Raw genomic sequence first — 14,849 nt, forward strand, 5'->3', positions numbered from 1 at the left:
TTTAATTTGAACACCGTAAAGAAGGTCTAACATCAATGTCCCTTGTTATTTTGTTCTGGTCATCCATCAGGTATATGTAATCGACATAAGAGAAAGCATCACGGTCAATATCATGCAATAGGGACACAATCCGTGCCGGAAAAACTCCGTGTCTATTCTTATTTCCCATGGGTGGTCTTGTGTATAGTCTCTGGGAACCGAGGGCGCTGAACACGGACATGTCCTGGCTCTCAAAAGCCAGGTTATGACTGAAAAATCTATTAGAAATGTCTAGTGTAGTTTTGAACTTTTTACCTTTTGTATCTTCAGGAGGGCGCTGCCTTTCCAGATAGTCAGGATAACAACTATGTCAAGGTGTTACAGTGGAGCTAATTATATACAAATATATCTTATTCGGAAATTGTTAATGTCTAGTATATAGCGGGTCGTCCTAGACCTATGCTGGAGACCCATGTCTTCATGGGAACATAGAAGTTCATAGAAAACCCTTCAAGGCAACTCCAGAGTAATCTACACAGAGAGCGGGGTTTGTGGGTGTCATAAATAATTTGTGTTGTTTTTTCTCTATCCAGTATGGTAAGAGGGGTCTCAGCACAGCACACTGCAATGTTAGCCTTGAACCATCCATATTGTATTTGACCTCCCTGGTGTCTCTTGTCACACAGTAACGATATTTGAAATAAATGATCTAACTCCAATGTTTCTCGTGAATTCCAGTTAGTACAGAAGACATTTTGTTGTAGTTTTCTCCCGTGTCCCACTTTTCCATACTAATATATCTGTTAATTGGGTAATTATAAAAAGAGTTATACATAACTTGAACATTTCTTTTTCAAATGTAAAACAGGTCCTGTGATTGCAACATCTGTATTTTCATTAAAAGCTAAAGAAAAGGAACAACTCATTTACGGGAACCACCAGGAGATCGAAAGAAGGCACAGAACCAATTATTCGGAAAGTGAGTGAGCTGTGATTTTCCAGTAATGTTAAAGTAATTTTTTACACAGCAGTAGCCTAGAATTTCACAGACAAAAACCCATAATTGTTGTCTGCAACCCACATTTACACATCCATGAAGTTTTGTGTGCATAAAGTGACACAGGAGCACTGACACATTTAATATGCTTGCTACTTGCTGCAAGTCTGCTTGCTTGTTTTGGGGACATAGTAAGTGCACTGATGTAGGAAGAGTGTTCTTTATTTTTTTATTCACCTGTCCTTGGAACAGACAACAGGAAATCTAACATTTTGCCAGGTTATTAAAATAAAGTACAGTATTATGGTGAAAATATATAAATGCAATTACAATTACAAAAGCAACACATATCATTTTTAAGCATTTAAACAGGCAAAAATAACTAGCATTCATCAATACACCTTAAATTGAACACATTTCCAACTGTACTTACTTACTGCCTATTATGCCGAGTGGCATGTTGGGCAGCAAACAAGAAACTCCATTGCTGTCAGTCTTGTGCAAGTTCCAGTACAGTGCCACATCTGTGGTACAGGCTCTTCATTTCTGTTTCCACAGTTCGCCGCCAGGTGTTTTTTGGCCTCCCTCTTTTCCTTTTACCCTCCTGGGCTCAATGGGGAACTGATCTTGTGATTGAGCCTTGTTCTCCTCTGATGGTGTGTCCTATCCATCTCTATCTGTTTCTCATGGTGATGTCCATCCTCTCTAGCTTGTATCTGGTAGGCAGTTCCTGGTTGGAGATGGTCTGCGACCAGAAAATGTGCAAGATTCTTCGTAAGTTACTGATGTGGAAGACTGACAGTTTGGTGATGTTGCTTGCAGTCATCCACAACCATTCTTATCCGTACAAGAGTGTGGATAGAACGCAGCTCTGGTAAAGTCTCAGCTTGGTATTGGTTGCTGTACTGAGATGACCTACACCCATTGTTTCTTGAAGGCATTCCTGGCCTTATTCAGTCCGCTCTTGATGTCACTGACTGCCTATCATATTTGCTTTTCATTCTGTTGTTTGGTCTTCCTGTCTTCAATAACTTGCTGTATGTCTTGTCTTATCCTTTTTAGGTCTCGCCTGAGCCAGCGCATGCGCTGCTCTGCGAGACATTACGTAACAGGCTTTTCAAAGTGCTACCAGAGACTTTTGGTGGCCTCAAGCTTGCGTTCACGAGCGCGTGCACGCGCGCAGCCGCCATCTGTCTTTTCTCCGTCACGGGTCATTAAGTGCACCGCGATCACTTTCACTTTCGGGGCCCTGCGCAGCGCAGAGGCGCCGTCTGGCTTTTCTCTCGCTCTCCCTGTGCGTGCGCGCAGCACTCGCGTGTTTTCTTTTTCTTTTATTTTTGCGCACACAACTCCCGGTCGCGGCCGCACGTTTTCTTTTTGCTTGCGGACAGTGCTTGTTTCTTCTTCTCCTGTTGCTCCCGGTCGCGGCCGCATGTTTTCTTTTTGGTCGCGGCCAATGCTTGTTTTCTTTTTGGAAGAAAAGCGTCACTTAGGAAAACTTTCGTACCTGACACTTAAAGCAATAGCAACATGAAGATTAAGTGAATGCTGCTCGCGAGATCAACTCTTTTGCAAACAACCCCCAACCCCTTAACGTATCTGATAGGTGAATATCCGCCAGAGCTCAACAATTGGCCAGAACGTGTTACTTAAGCCTCCTGGTGTCCAGTGTTTGTGCCTCACATCTACACACCTTTTAAGAAAGGATTTTAGACATAATCACAGTTTGGTGTTTACGCGCTTGTTACTAATGGCGAGGCACTAAAGAGCTTTGTGTTTAGATAACATAATTAGCATGCTACTCACGGGGCTACATATATCATTAGAGGCTTTGTCGTGCACACAGAGATACGGACGGTTGTCAAGCTGGCACAAGCTTTGTAAGCCATCTGCCATGCAATCTATTCCATACAGTTGTCCCTAACTGTCGCGCGGTGTCTCATGCGATGTGTCCGGAAGGAGCTCTACAATCTGTCACGCAGGGGCGATGACGCTGCTTCTGCGGGCATCTGAACTGGTCATGGAGAGCTTACAATGTGTCCACCAACTAACAAGGTGAGGGAATCCACGTGAATTAATTGCCAAAGCTGCTGACTTTCGAACTGGGGGAACACGTTCGAGTCCCAGCGCCAGCACAGCATCCTGTGATTCTGGTCAAATCACTTAAGCACTTTAATTGCCTCGAGACAAGTTTGCGTGATATAAAACTGCACATTCAGTGATACCCACACCTCGGGCTATTTTCAATGACGTAGGAAGCCAGGGGGGGATAGACAATCTTAACGGAAGTAACCAAGGGCTCAACAACTCAATACTACCTTATGTTACAACGTGAGTTCACGCTATCTTGCTATCTAGGACTTCCTGCATTTTATATATTTTTTCAATTTCTTACATCACCAGCTTTCATCTAGAACATTCTTTAATGTTTCTCAGTTGGGTACATGGAGCTGGAAGTGTGACATGCTGCAGTTTCCTCTGCTTGCTGATGACGGTGTCATTTCCTGTCATTCATTGGTGTGCTCTTCCCACCACACCTAGGGAGTTCGAAATGAACCTTGGCCCAATTTACTGCGAAGTGAAGCACTTCCAACTCTTTTATGTTTGTCTAATATCTCCAACTGTACTTCGCACATAGGTTCTCAGTCACTTTTCTTTGTTCAAAAGTTACATTTATTTTTGTCATGATTATTAGTGGGTGATCCATTCCTGAGAACTCTTTTGAAGGGAGAAGCAATCAAGTCCAATGCATCACAACTCGGTGGGGGATGGAGAGTCAGAACGCAACATGATCAAGCCATTATTGTCGCAACAAGGGTCTCTGCAGAACTCTGTGGACCCACAAACAAAAACCCACTAAATTTAATCGCGGAGGTCAAACGTAAGAGATTAACCCTTAAGGAAACAGTCTGGGAACATAAGGTGGCAAGAACCAACAGGAATGAAACCATATACCAGCTGCAGAAACACCCAGACCATATGCGCTTCTGGGAGCACGTGAACAAATTAAAAAGCTGCAAGGAATCAAGGAAGTATGGCATCCCAGAAGCTGCTTGGATCCGACACGTAACAGAGTTATACCCGGCCACCCGGTCATTCATCAGTCAGTCCGGGGTCATGGTTGTTAAGAAAATCTACTCCGCTGATGTTCCTACTGGGGAGCCAGCCACCCAGCCTAGGAATAGAGACAGCTCAGAGCATGATCTATCCTTACAACCACATGAGACCCGTCATTCAGTAGCCAAACATACAAATTGCAGGAAGGCTGAAAGCATCATTCGCACATGAGAAAGGACGGGGCTCCCAATCCCAGTGGCTTACCGGCGTCCTTGTTTTTCATTTTTTTATTTCTCTTTATTGGCATTTTGAGATATCATAGACATAATGCAATTCAAGGATTGCCTGGGCATAACATTACCTCTTGTCAACATTACATTTCTTATAAAGAAAAGCAAGCATTGGCATAGCCAATAGGTCTCGCTTTTGGGACCTTATAAGTGTTTACCCATGCAACAGTTAATGTTGTTGCACCAAGGATATTGTGCTGCATAACTAAATACTTATAAGGTCCCAAAAGCGAGACCTATTGGCTATGCCAATGCTTGTTTCCTCTTCCTTGTTTTGGTCTTAAGGCATTTTTCACTGCTCTTCACATATGTTGAAGAGACCTGTACTTATTTCATGTTGACTGCATCTACAGCTGGCTAAGACTGATCTTCTGTGTCTGTCAGTAGTTGGTATCTGTGTTTGATTTGTAAGACTAATGCCTTCTCACTCTTAGGGGTCCTGTAAGTTTGCCACATCAAGATGCTTTCATCCTGATGTTTGTGCATTCTGTTTTTCTGAGCTTCAGCTACACAACAGCAGTAACTAGATGGTGATCACTTCCAACGTCTGCTCCCCTCCTCACTCTGACATCTTGCAGTGAGCGTCTCCAGATGCTGCTTATCATCAGGTGGTCAATCTGGTTTCTGTCTCTGCCATTGGGGGAGCACCAAATTAGTTTGTGAATATCACGGTGGGGGAAGAAAGTTCTTACTATGGCCAGATCATTTGTGGTGCAAAATTCAAACAGTCTTTCTTCATTACAGTTCATTGTTCTACAACTTAGCTTTTCTAGGGCTCTGTCATGTTTCTGGTTGTCATTTTCCACTTTAGCTTTCAAGTCTCTCATCACAATCTTCAGGTTATTGTGCCGCACAGCTTCCAGATCAGTTTGCATCTGTTAGTAAAAATAATTCTTGATTTGTTGGAGCATAGCACAGGATAATGGTGGTGTTGATGTGTCTGCCTTTTAACCTGGCTGTCATGAGCTTGCTCTTGGCTGGCTTCCACTCAGTTAGGCATTTCTCTGTCCCCAAGCTTGGGACTCCTTTGTAATGTTGCTCATCGTCCCTTCCTAAGAACAGTACAATCTCTCCTGTCATGGGTTTCATCCTGACAGATCTGGTCCACCTAGTTTTGTTGACCCCCAGTATGTGTAGGTTGTAGCATCTCATCTCAGATGTTACTTGAGACAGCTTTCCTGTGTCGTACATAGTTCGTACATTCCAGGATCTGGTTGTGGTTTAAACAAATGTAATAATTAAAGGTTAGCTCTGTACCCTATACCACAACACTGAACTCAGTACCCTAATCCTTTAACCTTCTATCCCAAATCCTTAGTCCAACACACTTAACTTCATCTCTAACCCTGAACCACAAAGCCCTATGCCCCTAATCTAGACCTCAATCTCTTTCCCATAGATCTGCAACCCTATACCATTACCCTTTTACCATCTAATCCTAACCCAGTGCCCTTAACCTCTGTTTCTCTTAACTCTATACCCAAACTATTAACGCCATGCCCTTAACCGTATACTAAAAATTAAGCCTGGGCAAAGCACTACGCTACGCTTGCGTAGTTTGCGCTACTTCGCACTACGCAAATTGCACGTAGTACAGTGCAAACATGCGTAGCGTAGCATTGCGTATTGCAGCGGTCATTTTTTGCTTGCTCGCGGTCCTCAACATCAAGTTGGCGACCGCGAGCAAGCAAAATGACATCCCGGCGAGACTTTTTCCTTGTTCGCGATCAGCAACATCAAGTTGCCGATCGCGAGCATGGAAAATGAACATCCCGGCGAGATTCTCAACGCGAGGAGGTCAGGTTTCTCATGGCGAATGGTTGCGTATGCTCGCGACCGCTCGCGATGAGAAACTACCAGTCCGCGTTGAGAAATCTGCCGCTCGAGTAAAAATTTACTCGAGCAGCAGAAAACTACAGCTCGCACTGTGCAAGATGCCGTTTTCAATGATTGCACAGTGCCGGATGCTTGTCCGCACTGTGCAATCTTTGAAAACGACATCTTGCACAGTGCGAACAGGGTACTACGCAGTTCGCGAAGTGCTACGCGTAGCTCGCGTAGTGCGAAGTGCACTTTGCGTAGCTTCGCGTAGTGCAACTTCGCAAACTACGCCCAGGGTTACTAAAAATCCTTAACTGTGTACACTTATCACAGAGCCCTTAACCCTAACCCCATACTTTTAACCCTTAACTCCCTTAACCCTGTACCCCAAACTCTTAATGCTGTTCCAAAGCTTAACCCTAGACTTTATTCTCTTAATCTTATACCCCTACTCATTACCGTATACCCTAAACCCTTCATCATATACCCTATGCCCTGTACCTTTGACCCTACACCCCAAAATGTAACCTTATACCCCAGACCCCTACACCTAAACCTTTAAACTCTATTCTTTGGAAATTATAAGTTATTTTTCTGAGACGAAGCTTCAAGTCTCAAAATGCTGTGTGACTCCTCCATTTATCAAAATGTGCATGACACCGACTCACCTGCCCCTGCTCCCCCTCTTAAGGTGCAAGAAGACAACCCTAAAGTACAGGCTAGAAAGAAGTTGATTGCATCTAAAAAAGCATCAGCAGTCATATGCAGGGACTCTGGATGGCTTTGGTGAACAAAAGCAACAATGTTGAGACAGAGGAGGCACGACCCTCAGAGTACCAGTGCATTAGCTAACGCCCAGCCTACAAACCATGTCTTCAAGTTCCTCTGAGGGGGAGTAGCTCAAGGGAACACCTTTAGCTTCAATGCTGGTGGGCTGAACACAAAGTCAAGACCCAGGACAGCCATGAGTATCACCCTGGCCCCAACAACCGCTCCACAGACCCACCCACTTAAACACCCAGGTGCCGAGGTAGAGTACTGCTTCTTTGGGAGTCGGTCTTCTAGGCCCAGACACTTCAGTTAAAAAATCTCTGTAGCTGCTGCTTGGCTGCCTTTGGGCTACGATCGACACTGGGACAGAGCCGTGGAGTCACGCAAGAAAGTGTTTGAACACCACCACAGTTCACTGCCCTCACCTATGTCCCTTCATCTTCAGGGCCGAAGCCTGTGCTAAATCAGCAATGGAGGCTCAATACCAGACCCTTGACACCGAAATTGGAGGGTTTTGAGTCACCCAACCTTGAAAAGTTAACTAAAGCAATGGAATTGGAGGGAAGAAAAAAATTGTCTCAGGTAGCAGAATAAAACTAAGAACTGCAGATTCTTGCATTGCTGGGTTTAGTCACCTTGCTGGCCCTTCCAGCCACAACATTATCCGCAGGGTTGGAGATATATCCTGATAAAAGACAATCATCCAAACCCAAGACATCCTCTCCTCCCTTTATTTCCAACTCGAGTGGGGGGAGTGGTTTCTTGGAATCAGTTAGAGGGAAGTACAATCACAAGAGATATTGTGTGTCATGGATAGTTCCTACTTTGCAAGGCAGTTCCACAGCCAGTTCCAACAAAACTGTCATCAGAGTATCAAATTTAAATTCTGATTAAAAAAAAGTGCTCTTCTTTTGAAAAAGGCCAAAAGGCCCAGAGATATACTGCAGTTATTTTCAAGTGCAAAAGAAAGGTAAAATTCCAGAGTTCAAACCAATTTTAGACCATTGATTCACAAATACATCAAAAGCGAGAAATTCTGAAGACTGTCTTTTATCGAATCATTTCGCATCTAAGACAAATGGATTGGATGTGTGCGATAGACTTTGAAAATGTGCACTTTCACTAATCAGTAACTCCACAGCACAGACAATTCTTAGGATTGGTGGTAGGGGTACCAATTTAGATGCCTGCTATTTGATCTTAAATCAGCTCTTTGCACCTTCGTGAAAACTATGGCAGTGTTAGTAGCCCATTTCAGTAGAAATGGTCATCTTAATTTATCCGTGGTTGAATGACTGGCTTCTATAGGCCAACAATCAGCAAAAGAAGAATCAAGACCTCCATGTATCATTCATCCTGTATCATGCAAATTAAGGCTTCAAGTTTTTCTGCAGAAATCAACTGCCATTCCTGTACATAGGGTATCCTACCTAGAGGCAACTATAGATACCATAAAAGGGAGGGAGCCTGTCTTCTATGTGGGACAAATCTCATCTATGATTGAGAGCCAATCAATCCAAAAGCCAGACAAATCTTATTGCTCCTAATTTATATGGCATCTTGTGTATACATTGCTCCAATACACGCCTACTATCGAGACCCCTGGAATGGTGTCTGAAGGAACAATTGTGTCAAAAGATTAACAGTTAGGAAGAACATTTGATGCTAATTACTGCATCAGTCTAGTCTATAGCATGGTGGTGCAGTAGTCACAAGGCCCAATTCACAAAGCTAAACATAGACCTGAAGTCTAAGTTTAGAACTGATGTCTACCTTTCTGATTCGGGCCCAATATCATCTTCAAGGAGTCCCCTTTCGGATAAAATCTCCTTTACAAGCAATTGTTACAGATTCATCTCTGATAGGACGAGGTGCTCCTTTGAATGATCTGAAGATTCCAGTACAGTAGATCGATAGGGAGAGAACATATCGCATACATCTCGACCTGAGAGAGGGCGTGGCCTAGCGGTCCACCATGGCGGACATGTTTTAGGTGAGCACCACCAGCCTCGCCGAAGTCCTCCATCATTCTACCCGATTCCTGTCAATTTGTTTCACCTACTAGCGCTCCAGGAGCTAGAGAGTGCTGGATGGCGAAGGGCTGAAAGAAAAGTGGCGGTGTGAGCTATGGGTGCGGCCTAATGACGGTGATCTGGGATCGGTGGCTGGCTGTGGCTGAGTTGGCAGCCATGTCAGGCCACGGAGGTGATTGGAGGCCTGCTCACTCCGTCCTGCGCCCCGGCTCCCGTGCTGACCATGGTTGGTGGGCCAGAGGCTGCAACAGCTCTATAGCAGAAGGAAGTAGCCATACTTCACGGGCTGGCCGCGCAGGTTTCTCCCCAGCTCTCAACAAGGGCAGTGGAGACACGGCTAGGGCAGCGATCGAAAACCTGTCCGGGCTGTCCCTGGCCCAGGCTTTTGTGTTGCTCCTGCGGCCCCCGTATGGAAACCCAGAGAGCCCCCGTGTGGGTTTTTCCCAACCCTTGCCGGAGGAGGTGGAGGCACGGCCCAGCACGGCCTGCTGTGCGGCCTAGTGAACTGGGAAGGAAAGTGGCCATCCGGCTGATGCCAGGAGAAGGAGTGCGGCGGAGGCAGGGGCTGTGTGGAATCAGTGTTGCCCAGCCCATCCTGCCCGGTGAGTGACGTTGCAGTGTGCGGGTTGATGCTGCCTACGGGGCTGTTCGGGCTATGGCCGGCTGTTGTGGATCGTGCTGGGCCCTGGCTTGGACTGTATTAGACTGTGCAGTTGTGGGGGCCATACCCCTGAAGAAGTGCAGCCACTGGAGGATCTCTACTAATGCTGGAGGTGCAGAAGGGTCCCTGATTACGTAGGCGGCTGAGCCAGTACCAGTATAATTAGCGACCCGTGGCTACCCCACGGCGGTTGTATACACTTTCTCCGGGGGCCTTTGGATGTCGGTCTTAGGCTGCTGAGTCTGCCCTGACAGTTCTGGTGCGGTGTTGCCTCCTACCAGCCCGACTGCTTGTGCTGCCCTCTTGGAGTCCTGGATAGAGGGGACTGGCAGGTCTGGGTCCCATCAATAGTGAAAGGTAAACATTTGTGGATTACAGGCTGGTCAGGGCCGCAGCATGACCAAGGACAAGTCTGCAGGCTCCGAGGCCAGACAGAGCACAGTGGGCAAATTAATGGGGGCTGGGGCTGCGGCGGCTGACTCGAGGGGGACCCTGGAGGCGGCGCCAGACAATGCAGTGCTCCTAGCCGCTATCACCCAGTTCAGGGACATGCTGAATGCCAGGATAGGAGCGGTGGGCTCCAGCGTGACCTTGCTGCGCCAGGACCTGCGGAGAGCTGTGGAGTGGATCACTGAGGCCAAGACTAGAGTATTCAACGTTGAAGATACAATGGCCTCCCTATAACAAAAGGTCACTGAGCTCACGTCCGTGACTAAAGAGTTGGCGGCGCAGGTCGATAATGCAGAGGACTGGGCCCGATGCAACAACCTACAGTTGTGGGCTTTCCGGAACGTAGCGAAGGGAAATTCCTCGCCCAATGGATCACAAATTATGCCCTCTGACTCGGTTTCCTCCTGCTTCAACACAGAATAGGCCCATGGGGCCCTGGTTAGGAAGCCTCCCCCGGATGCTCAACCACGACATGTTCTTGCCTAAATGCTCAATTTCCAACGACAGAGTCCCTATCCTAAAATTCATCCGGAGTCAGGACGCACTGCTCTATGAGTCTCACTGTATCATGATTTTTCCAGATTATACGAAGATGTTTCGGCAACAGCGCCAGTCCTTTGTCGCAGTAAAAAAAAGATCTCTGAGATCTCAAAATTCAATACATGCTTCTTTCTGTTCCCTGCCCACATGTGAATAGTGTATAATTCTCAAACGCTTTGACACCCCATAAGAAATCTTTGCATGGACAAATGAGACTGTTTCGGCGAAACTGCATACTCAGCCGCTTTTTGACTCAGATTTGTGCTCAAGCAATGATCGCTCGCAACAGGCCAAACCCAAAGAGAAATGTCGAAACAGATCACGGTCGTCTTGGAGATCAAAGCATCTGGGAGATGAACACTGATTAAACTCTGTGGCCCGGAGGCCTGACCCTGGTCTAGCCATGGGGCTTGCGGCCGCCGCTGCCCTCGGTGGTATCCTCGAACTTTCCTATGAGATGTGAGGACGGCATACTGCAAAGGGCTGCACATATGGTTTGCCCTGGAGTAAAGCCTTTAAAGAGAAAATGCTAATTGTTTGAGGACATGGGGATCCATTGGACAAAGCCCGCTCTTGTCCCCTTTTGGAGTCAAAGTTGGACTCTCTCCGCGACAGATACTTCTACCGCTGTGAGGTAATGGGAAGCAGAGGGGTTTGTTCTAATGTTTGTTTAAAGTTTGTAATGTACAGGCCTGGCAAGCACCTGCACACAACTCCATCCATGGTTGCCTTTGATAAGCTTACCGCAGACACAGATGGCTGATGCAGACCCCACCGATTCCACTGGCCAGTTTGGTGTTATAACATGGAATGTCCGTGGGTTGTTGGATAAGGTTAAGTGTGGGGTGGTGCTTCGGCAGGCCAAAAGACTACAGACTGACATTCTCCTCTTGCGGGATAGGCACCTTCTGGGGTCCAAGGTCACATGATTGGCTCAGATATCAGCTTCAGTATGGCTGAGCGTTGGTGCAGAACCAAGCAGCTATCAGGACTGGAGACACAGCAATCTGATCTGGAAGAGCGTAGCCATGGTGTGGGGGGGGGCAACGGCGCATAGACAGCTGGGCTTGGTTCAACAAAACTATCAGCATGTGCTCCTGGAGGAAGCTAAATGTGCATGTCAGGCGTCCCAAAGCCGCATATATCAATGGGAAGACAAGTCCAGTAAAATGTTACACAGGCTCTAGAGCGCCAGACATCACTGGCGATTACTCCGGTTCTAATTATTCAAGATGGACGCGGTGATCTATTATCTGACCCTGTGGCGGTAGCTCAAAGCTTCACAGAGTACTATGTAGCTCTTGCTGAGAACAAGGTCGTGACAGCAACCTAAATCGACGACTTAATTACTGGCCTGACCCCAAATCTCTTTCGGCGTCGGCCAGGAAACAGCTGGATGGGGGTGCTCACAGTTGAAGAATTAACTGCGGCCCTGACGGAGCTATGCCCTGGGAAGACCCCAGGACCTGATTATTCCCTTGCAAATTTTTAAGAGCATTTATGCCACAAATTGGACCACACTTACTGTAGACGATTCAGGCTGCCCTACAAGAGATGCGTATGCCCCCTGACTGGCAACATTCTGAGATTGTCGTGTTTCCCAAGCCAAGGCATCCACGGAGTCCCATTCTTTCTACCACCCGATCTCTCTTATAAACATCAAGGTCAAGCTCCTCGCGAAGGCCCTAGTGAACAGACTAATAGTGCATATGCCGGACCTGGTACACTCAGACCAGGCAGGTATTATACCTCACCGTGCCACCTGCCATAACATACGTTGCAAATACAATGCCTTGGCCCTCACGGATCATTTGGGCCGACCTGCAGCACTTTTGCTATTGGACCTCAATAAGGCCTTCAATTCTGTAAGCTGGAAATATCTGTTCGCCCTCCTCTGGCGCCTCAATATGGGGCCCAAATTTCAGTCTTTTGTCCAGTTACTATGTAAAGACCAGAAGGCTTTGGTTCGTGTAGCAGGGGCGGTTCCCGCCCCATTCCCTATCAGGGACAGTACCAGACAGGGCTGCCTGATGTCTCGCCGTTGTTCGCCTTGGCAGTAGAGCCGTTGGCTGCATGGGTCCAGATGAATGCTCAGATAAGGGGCTTCGAGTGGTCCCTCGGCTTGTCAGACAGACTAGCTCTATGTGTGGACGTTGTCCTGTTTTTTATGACAGACCTGCGGCTCCTTGGGACCCCATATTTTGCTCATAATGCAAATATTGGAGAGACTTCTGGGCTTTACATGAACATGGGCAGTTCCGCACTGTTGCTTTTTGGGGAATCGCTGGCTGATGTTGCATGGGCGACAGGACTCTGCATCGTGGTTGATGGGTTAAAATACCAGGAGGTGTTCTTGGCACCTGCCACAGATGTCTCTTGGGATCGCAATCTGGCCCAAATGCTTGAGCGGGTTAAGATGGAGGTCAAGTCCTGGTCACAGATACCTCTGTTCCTCTTTGGCAGATCACCAATTTTTAAGATGGTCTCGCTTACCCGTCTCTTTTATCAGTTACAGAAGTTTCCCTACTCTGTACCTCCTGCTTGGTTCAGAAAGATCAATGCATTATTGGGTCAGTTTCTATTGAGTGGGGGGGCCTCCCAGGTGGCCCTCCAAATCTGCTTCCAGTCGACTTACTTTGGGGGCATTGCTGCCACGAATGTTCAATCCCACTATGCCGCATCTCATCTGCAGGTACTCAATGACTGGTGGTACGGTTCTGACATCGCTTATGCTGTGGAGCGGTGGGTGATAGGAGAGACATCCATACCTGACCTACTATATAGCAAATCGAACCTTAGTGCTCTTCCCCCTGTGACTCGAACTGTGGTACTGGTGTGGCGACAGACCCTCCGGAAAATGGGCTGGTAGCAGCACTTGACGAAAGGAGGGGTAACTTTCTCACACAGGTGGCGGGGCTGTGTGGCTTTCAGGAGTGGGATCGTATAGGGATCTCCACCTCAGGAGTCATCATGCAGGGCCTTATACTTCAGTCATTCCAGGAACTCTAGTGTGAATACATGATGCATCTGAATGAGTTCTATAAATACTTACACTTGCTTCATGCAGTGTCCCCGTCGCTCGGCACCCTCACTGACCTTCCAGACTTCAACCCACTAGAGGTTAAGCTCCTGATGGGAGACTGAAATAACCACAAGACCTTCCTGATCTATCAGACTCTAGACACCTATTGCTCTAATACGCTGCCTGCCCTCCGGGCGGCATGGCAAGCAGATTTAGGCGATATCGACAATGACGATTCAGCGGAAGCTCTTGAGTCTCCTTTGGGTGCGGTGATATTGTCCCGATTGAGGTTGATTCAATTCAAATATCTTCACATGGCATATTTCACGAGAAGCCGCCAATGGCTTATGGGCCTCATAAGTTCTCCAGTGTGTCTGCGGTGCGGGGCTACAGAGGGCACATTCCTCCATACGGTGTGGGAATGCTGCGATTGACCCGGTTCTCGAGATGGATGGTGTCCTGTTGGTGCACAGACATATCGAGTTTTTATTTTCGGAGTACGAAAATATCGAGTTGGAAATATCGAAGGGACTGAATATCTACATCAAGAATATCGGTGACCAGAATATCGACATGAAGGTAAGAAATATCGTTTTTGTTAATACCGAAGTCATTAATATAGTTTGTAAAAATATCGTTGTCAATAATATCGATGTTTATATTAGTGTTATGTATTTTAGTATGTATTTTAAATGTATGTGTTTTATATTTTTGCTTAAGTATTGTATTTTTAAAAAAATATATGTATTACATTTTTAGAAGTTATTAATTTTTTTAAAGTAAATTTTGCATTTTAGTTCTGTAGCGGTTTGTAGGTTTATAGGGGAATAGGGTGGGAAGTAATTTAATTATAGTAAATGTAATAATAATTTTTATAAATTATTAATTATTTTTAATTCAATTTTGCGTTTTAGTTCTGTAGCAGGTTGTGGGTTTATAGGGGAATGGGGTGGGAAGTAATTTAATTATAGTAAATGTAATAATAATTTTTAGAAATTATTAATTATTTTTAATGACATTTTGTGTTTTTATTCCGTTGTGGGTTTATAGGGGAATAGGGTGGGAAGTAATTTAATTACAATTAAGTATTATTAATTTTTATTTATTGGTATTGATAATTAATTTATTGTTAATTAATTATTAATTGGTAGTTAATTTTTATTAATTGATAAATATATTAATTGTGTTATTTTTTTTAGGAGCCAGTTGTGGGTTTATAGGGGAATAG

At 45.9% G+C, this 14,849-nt stretch overlaps 1 protein-coding gene across 1 annotated transcript in view; it reads left to right on the forward strand.

Annotated features, from left to right (window-relative positions):
• Positions 1-14,849, forward strand: part of LOC146861879 (uncharacterized) — a 241,267-nt gene that overhangs the window by 91,952 nt on the left and 134,466 nt on the right. Inside the window, exon 3 of the mRNA XM_085641050.1 lies at positions 848-958. Coding sequence (XP_085497176.1) covers positions 848-958 — 111 coding nt within the window. The remainder of the gene's footprint in view (positions 1-847; positions 959-14,849) is intronic.

This window comes from Triturus cristatus, chromosome 2_2, assembly GCF_964204655.1.
Source record: "Triturus cristatus chromosome 2_2, aTriCri1.1, whole genome shotgun sequence".
Classification (NCBI taxonomy): domain Eukaryota; kingdom Metazoa; phylum Chordata; class Amphibia; order Caudata; family Salamandridae; genus Triturus; species Triturus cristatus.